Source organism: Rhinopithecus roxellana, chromosome 7 (genome assembly GCF_007565055.1).
Source record: "Rhinopithecus roxellana isolate Shanxi Qingling chromosome 7, ASM756505v1, whole genome shotgun sequence".
Lineage (NCBI taxonomy): Eukaryota > Metazoa > Chordata > Mammalia > Primates > Cercopithecidae > Rhinopithecus > Rhinopithecus roxellana.
In genome coordinates, this window is record NC_044555.1 from 120772735 (window position 1) to 120780823 (window position 8089).

Here is an 8089-nt window from a genome sequence, read left to right on the forward strand (position 1 = left end):
ACTTTGCCGTAGTATTTTGTGAACTAATGAATTTGATGGACGAATTTGGTGAACTAACGGATTTGGTGAACTAATGGATTGCCTTCAGTGGTTTTAAAGAATAAGTTGCATTGATCTATATATCTAAGTCAAATCAGTCCCTTTTATTTTTGGCAATTTTACTCAAATTTGTTAATATTTTGCTGGCCTGATGTAAGGAAGAGTAAATTATTTTCTCTTTATGCTTGGAAGCGCCTCAAACTTAGATATTCCTTGACAATGTGAAATAATTTACTTATAAAATAATCAACTTTGTGTGTCTATTATCTGTTTATGTGCATGATATTCTTGGATAAAAAAGATAGACGTTAAAAAACTAATATTCACATATCTAGAGTTAATGGTCTGATCTGGTTCCTTATTTCTTATTGGGAAGTTTAGTTATTTGTATTTTCTGATGATTTTTTTCACTCAGATTTTACATTTATTTGTCTAATAAAGAAATCTGTGCTTATAATTATTTCTTCTCTCTCGCTTCTAATAATTTGCATTTGTGCTTTTTTATTGTAATACTGTGGAAAGCAGTATCCTCCTCTGGACACCTTCTTTGCTTTTTGCAAAACTGGGAAAATTGGCAGAGGCCTACACTTGTGGTATTGAAGTGAGAACTTAAACAGGGGCTAGCAGAAGCTGCTGATGAGGTGATATTCCACTGCTGTGAGACTGTCAAGGATGCTGGTGCCAGTTGGGTGTTGGGAATACTGGATACGTCTCAGAGTAGGAGAATAAATGGTCCAGAAATGACTAACTCTGAAGCCCTGCTTTGTAAGCTAGGTCTGACTTTTCATTCTCCAAGAAGAAACTAGCAGTTGAGCAATTCAAAAGCCTAATTAGTGGACTAATGTGGACAGTATTAAGGAGTCCTAGGTAAATATTTAGGAAGATTATCTGGGCGAAAAGCTGCCCTTTATGGCTTTTAGGTGGAGACTCAAAATCGTTATAATTTTAGTATGAAAAGATATATTGTCGTCTCATAGTAAGGTCACAACATTTGTGTAGAATAAGCCCCTATCATTCTCTACCATTTTCTTCCCCATCCCAGCTTTTTAAAAATTATCCTTTTATTTATTTATTTATTTATTTATTTATTTATTGAGACAGGGTCTCACTCTGTCACCCAGGCTGGGGTGCAGTGGCATGATCTCTACTCACTGCAACTTTAACCTCCTGGGCTCAAGTCATCCTCCCACTTCAGCCTCCCAAGGAGCTGAAACTGCAGGCCCATACCACTACACCTGGCCAAGTTTTGTATTTTCTGTAGAGATGGGGTTTCACCATTTTCCCCATCCTGTTCTGGAACTCCTGGGCTCAAGCAATCTGCCTACCTTAGCATCCCAAAATGCTAGGATTACAGGCATGAGTCACTGAAGCAGACTTTCTCTCTTTTCATTGTTTTAAAGATCCTTCATATGCTTTTCTGTTCTACTTTTCCCTGAAGGGACAAGATTCCCAGTGTTTCATAGCACTCACCTTCCCAGAAGTGATAAATTGCATCCTGGGATACGCAGCCAATTCTTCACGGGGTATGTTCTCCTGATGTCACAGAGGTACCTCAAATTCAGTAAGTCCCAGGTTAAACTGATCATCTTCTCCCCATACTATCTATGCCTATTTTCTTTATTTTTATTTGGTGTCACCATTCATATTCAAGTCAGAGCCTGAGAGTTCACCTAATTTTTTTTTTGGTTTTCCTCATCCTTCACTTGAAATACTGTTTGTTCCTTTTATTTCCCCTCATTGTTTTGAATAACTTTCTCCCTCTCCACACCTACCCCACTAAGTTCAGACTTTTGTGGTCTCCTTTCTTGGATTTTCTTCAGTGACATCTTATACATTGGATATAACTTAAACCAGGGTGCAACAGACCAGGGAAACCTACTAGGTCCAGCTAAGTATCTAAGGAAGGTAGCTGTGTGTAATCCATCTCCAGGTACATGAGCCTGAATGGTGGGTACTGTCTTCCTTCAGTGTGGCAGCAATTTTATTGCTTGCCCTCATTTTCTTGTTCTTTGTTTCAGAACCTACTTGGTACTCTGACAACAAATCGAATTAACTCAGCCACAGTGGCTTAGAAAGAAAGGATCAAGATCAAGTAGATGTAAGATTGGCAAAGAGCACAGAGTTTGGTGACACACTGTTGGCAGGGGTGTGGTAAAGCAGGTGTTCATCCATTACTTGTAGGAGGTTAAGGTGGTGAGAACTCTTTGGAAGGTGATTTAGCAATGGCTATTAATATAAAATGAACTTACTCATTGAACCAGTAATTCCATTTCTAGGAATTATCCTGCAGATATATTTATGCTTGTACACAAAGATGTATACATTTAAGTAATCACTGCAGAATAGTTTACAGTAACAGAAAACCGGAACCAACATAAATGATCATCAAAGGTGTAATGAATAAGTCAAGTGTATTCCAATCACACAATAAAGCAGCATGCAATAAAATTAAGTAGATAAGTATAAGAGAAAATCTCTAAGATTTTGTAATTAAAAAAAGCACAGATACATACAGTATGTTATTATTTGTATAAAAATTCCATACACACATACATGTGTTCTTGTATATATATATATAGACTAAATCTAAATGTGTATAGACAAAAATTATACTGATGCTAATCTATGGGCTGGAAACTAGAGACTCTGGGATTTGAGATTTACTTTTAACTGTATACTTTTTATACTGTATGGTTTTTTGATCATGTGCTTGTATTAAAATTATTTTAAATTAACATAAAACAAAACACAAAGACTAAGTGGTAAGTCTTAATATATGTGGTTCAATATATAAGAAATAGCTGCAGATATAAAATGATATATACATCTATGCTTTCTCCTCACATGGGAAATAACATATACAAACAGATATACAAATATATTGTATATGTAAGTAGTTATAAGTACCTGTATATTTGTATAAATGAAAAATGATTTGTTCAGTCAACTTTAAAAAAACACCTAGCCATCCTAACTTACACCAAGTATATTTTCATAACGTATTCAAGATGTTGTTTAATCTTTTAACTTGTAAGATTAAGTTTCATTTTCAAAAAGAGATGTACAAAGTAATGTCTGCATAGCTAATGCTTCAGATTCAGCTTCTGTCTCAGAAAGTTTTGACTTTGATAAATACGTTCTCAGAAAGAAAAATGAAAAAAGAAAGCATATGTTTAAGTATTAAGAACTTAAGTCTGCCACTTAATTGCTAAGATGATGAACACATTTTATTTATTTTTCTGCAACACAACACATACTGAATACAGAATTATCCATGTATACAGTAATAAAAAATCAGCAACACCTACTCTGAACACAACTGCCACAACTGGCTTTTCACTGTAAATAACTACCTGAATTTAAAGAGATGTTATACCCCAAAAAATACCTCCTTGATTGCCCTACCACATACATAGACCAGAATTGATTAGTTCTGAAAATCTGTAGCATAGAAAAGCAGGCCATAATGCAGCAGCTTTAAATAAGAACATGGAAGGCCTGAGGATAGTAAAGTTTTACTGAATAACCAAAATTGTTGATTAATAGTATGAACAACATTGTAAGATTTCTAACTAAGAGAACATATTTTTAAAGCATTTTACACATCAACAATATACAAACAATAGACATTCAGTTTCCAACATCCAAATGAATCACACCGCAGAATAGTGTGTACGACACTGTAGAATGGTGGCAATCTAGAACCTGAACTGCATTTTCTAATTAGAGTAAGGCTATAAATGATGGGTAGTTCCTCAAAACAACCCCAAAGATGCTTTGTAGCACACATTTCCCCAAAACACCACACATCTAACATGTGTAAAATATCTGAACACTATTGCAATATTGATAAAACTAATGTACTGAATAGTAGTGAAGACTGCATCAACCTAAAGAAGGAGGGTATGTGAATCACTGAAAGACAGAATACAATTAAGGTTTAGCCAAAACTCTTTGAATGAGAAGGCAAAAATATACTGCTGTTGGGAAACGTGAATGAGAGATTTAAAGCCAAAGTTTTGAGTGTCGAAAAGACCACTTGTGCTCTCACTCCCACTGGCTTGCTCCCGCTTTCTCTTTCTCTGCCTCATACACGAAGCACACGTAAGTTGGACTGGTTCCACCTGGAAGACAAAAGCCACACAAAGTTAAAAGCACAAATGAAGCCTGAAGAAGGAAAGTTAGGCGGAACTGAAAGGTAAACCTGTGCACTTTGAGAACAAGGCGTCCATCCTTAACTCCAGAGGCCTGCGTAGTTCCCATGGAGGCCTGAAGGGAGAGGCCCCCCAGCCACAAAGAGCTTCATCTCGGGCCAGTTGTAGCAGTGGGTGTAGAGCGCATTGGGGAACTCTTCCATGCCACCAAAGTAGTTCACCCAGACGTCATCCTGGTTGAGCCAGCCTCTGCCACAGGCAAGCTTGAGCTTCCTCCCTGCGGGCCCCGGCGTAGAGTCCAGACTGGCAGAGGCCCTCTCCTCCAGGAACTTCTGGGCTCGGATGTCATAGAAGAGCAGGGAGCCATGGCCGGTGCCCACAGTGATGATGTGCTGGTAGAAGCTCAGAGACCGCACGCCTGTGCCACCTTCTCGAGAGCACAGGGGCCGGATGTTCTGCTGGCGCTGGCGCGGATCCAGGAAGGAGACGTGGGACTGGGAGCCCACAGCGTAGAGGGACAACTCATCGCAGTAGGTCAGGCACACATTCTCTCGGCAGTAGGGCAGCCTGATGGACAGGAGCCTGGATAGTGTGCTCCGGGCTTTCCACAGGTGGAAGTAGCCGTCTAAGGACACCGCTCCCAGCTCCTGGTTCTTGCCGCTGAAGGCCAGGGCCCGCACCTTGCGGTTGCTGGGGTTGGTGCTGGCCCTGGGTATGGCCTCCACATCCTTCGGACGGATGTGGGCATATACGGGGAGACCCACCTCGCTGTGCCAGGCAATGCTGCCATTGAACATGTCTGGGTCCATCCGCCACAGCGCCACAGTGCCGTCGCGGGAGCCGCTCACGGCTACGGTGTCACTCAGCCAGGCGATGGCAAAGATCCAGTCCTTGTGGCCATGGCGGTCGCCCAGGCACAGGGGGTCCAGGGTGGGCAGCTGGTAGATGGCCAGGCTGTTGGGATTTTCGCCGCCGGTGGCCAGAAGCGTCTTGGAGGGATTCAGCTCGATGGCATGGATGCCGCAGCCCTGTTGGGCCTGGGCCAGCCCGGCCTCCTTGTCCCGCATGAGGGGGATGCGCGTGATGTGGCCTGACTGCACGTCCACCACAAAGAGCGTGTTACACTTGGTGCCGCACACCACCTGCCTGGCGTTCAGCCACTGTGACGCGAACACCTTGTTGAGGGTGCCCAGGTCCAGCTGGCGCTCCGTCAGCAGCTCGGGCAGCCTCTGGACGGCGTAGCCCCGAAGCTCGCCCTCGAAGCCCTGGAGCCCGGCGGGGCCCCTCGCTCCTACCTCCCGGCCCTTCAGATAGTGCACCAGCCTGCGACGCGTCGCCGGCCGCTTCTGCTTCTTGGGTAGCAGAGGCCCCTCTCCGTCCGCCGCCGCTAAGCCCTGCGAGGACGAGCTCCCGGCGCCCGCCTCGACCGCGGGCGCTTTCCGTTTCCTGCTACCTGTTTGCTGCTGGGCCATGGTAGGCGGCGGGCGATCCGCGGCGGCGGCGGCGGCGGCGGCCGCGGCTGCGGCGGCGGCCCGGCGGCGGTGGCGGCGCGTGGCACCCGTGTTGGCCGTGGCGGCGGTGGTGGGGATGGCTGCGCTTCCGCGTCAGCCGAGAGCTCAGGATCTCTAAGACCAAGAAGCTGGTGCGATCGCGGGCTCCCAGACTTCAGTCTGAGGCTTCGCGGCGGCGGCGGCGGCAGCGGCGGACTTGGCCAGAGATGCGCGGCCTGACGTAGTCGAGCCCGGGCAAAGCGGGGCGGCAAGGGCGGCAGTGGCGGTGCAGACCTGGGCGAGAGCGGGAAGAGTGTCTGGATGGCTGCGAGAGCGAAGTCAGTGTGGGGGGAGGACGACGCTGGGGCCCGAGTGTGAAGGGCGGAGGCAGTGGGAGGAGCTGCTGGGCGGGCGTGGGGTGCCTGCTGGGTAGCGGAGGCCGCGCGGGGTGGAGGCTGGAAGGGGGCGGAGGAGAGAAGGGGGTAGCGGAGCTGCAGGGGCAGAATCGCGGAGGGCCGGCACCCTAGGTCCCCAGTATCAGACACCACGCGTTGTTTACCCTCTGGACAACGGCTAACTACCCTTCTTAAAATCCCTACTTCAATAAAATCTGAAACCTAAGATATAATCAAGCATGGGGCTAGAAGGAGGCCGAGCCACGGTCTGCTTGGAGAAACCAGTGTGCGCTTGGTGTCATCTTGGGACACCCTTCGCTTAGGTTAGACATTGAATTTGGCAAGGGATGGGGTGGGGGGCGGTTCAGCAGCGTCAGCGAGACCTTTTACCCTCATGTCAGACCTGCAGCTTCTCCAGTTTCAGCTCTTGGGTTGATGTCTTAAACAGTTTCAACCAAATAATTTGTTTTCCTCCTTCTCAAACTGAAGTCTTTGAGCGCCTGAATCCCTGAGGGATGCGTTTCAAATGCAAGTCCCTAGGTCCTGCTTTCCACCCAGGCGGTATCAGGGACCTTTAGTCAGAAAGCAGCCTCAGGAGCATCCAGGGCCGCAGTTATGATAGGGGTGGAGACATGGGGTGAGGGGTGAGGAGAAGCGTTTTTCTCTAAGGCATTTAGTTCTTTCGAACTTAGCCCAGGGCGGGTGGAGTGAAGGGGAAGGGGTCCAGGAGAGGGGTACCTCCCTCTCTCTCCTGGGAGGGAAAGGTCAGCCCAACCCTTTAGTCATAGGAATCTTGGCAGAGCCCTGTCTTGGTGTGGGGGGCCCCCTTGGGCATTGATACAGTACTCAGAGGAATGCACAGGATTTCCACAGGCACAGATGATAAAGAACTTTGCAAAGTGACTAAATGGCAAAATGGTGAGAGTGTGGATATTCAAAGCATGAGTTTGGCAGTCTGAGAAGTTACATGATCCACACCTGCTCTGAAGCTTTAGGACAGTCAATCCTAAAGCAAGCCCCCAATTCCACAGTAATACATTGCACTGAAATGCTGGTGGCTGATTCCAAGTCTGCACAGGCCCCAATTGTCCTCCACAAAAAAAAAAAAAAGAAAGAAAGAAAAAGAAAAAAATGCTTGTTAAGCGGGTTTGCAGAAGTCAGGTGGTGAGTTAACTTTCCTTGATCAGAGATCATGAAAACTACTTTGTTGCTGTTTCCTCCCCATTCTCCCTGCTCTTTATACAACCTTATCTCAAGCCCAGAAACTCCGAGTGCACCATGGGTCGTTCACATCACTCCAGTCCAACTGTTGCATCTTAGTGCCCATACTCCCCTTCTCCGCCTCAATATTCCTACCCACGTTTAGTGCTGTATCAAGAGGAGGGTGAGGGTGACGGATTGGGAGTAACCTGACAATGAAAAAAAAAAAATGTTGACGATTTCATAATTGGAAGTGACATTACTAGAGAAAAACTGATTACAAATTTCTTTAACCTAACCTATCTTAAGGCTTTCTTTTCTTTTCTAAATGATCCTAACTTAGAAAACTTGATATTATATAAGACTTCATGGCATATATTTTTACTGTTGGGGTAATTAAAATAGGCTAAAAATCTTAGGCTATTATCAGACTAGTTGGTCATATATAACATATGTATAACAAATTGGCTGAAATATGTATATGTGTGTGTATATATGGTTTATTTATTATATATATATATGTATGTATATATGGTTTTTTCTCCATATAAACTTTTTCTTAATTTGTGCAAATATATGGAATACATGAGGAATTTTGTTACATGTATATATGCCTAGTGATCAGGTCAGAGTATTTAGGGTGTCCATCACCAGAGTACAATACATTTCTGTTAAGTATAGTCACCCTTTCCTGCTATCCAACATTGAGTTTATTCCTTCAGTCTTATTGTATGCCTGTAGCCTTTAACTCTTTCTCTTCATCCTCCCCTCTCCCCACTACCCTTCCCAGTTTCCGTTAACTTTCCACTCT

General features: G+C 44.9%; 1 protein-coding gene across 1 annotated transcript; it reads right to left on the reverse strand.

Moving 5' to 3' along the window:
- Positions 1-3244: 3244 nt before the first annotated feature.
- Positions 3245-6023, reverse strand: DCAF12L2 (DDB1 and CUL4 associated factor 12 like 2). The gene has a single exon (XM_010356589.2). It carries the CDS (start codon positions 5663-5665, stop codon positions 4274-4276), a length of 1392 nt encoding a protein of 463 aa, XP_010354891.2. The 5' UTR covers positions 5666-6023; the 3' UTR covers positions 3245-4273.
- Positions 6024-8089: the final 2066 nt, after the last annotated feature.

Bases quoted from the DNA above. Each gene is read 5' to 3' on its own strand.
- DCAF12L2 (XM_010356589.2), bottom strand. From the start codon at position 5,665: ATGGCCCAGCAGCAAACAGGTAGCAGGAAACGGAAAGCGCCCGCGGTC.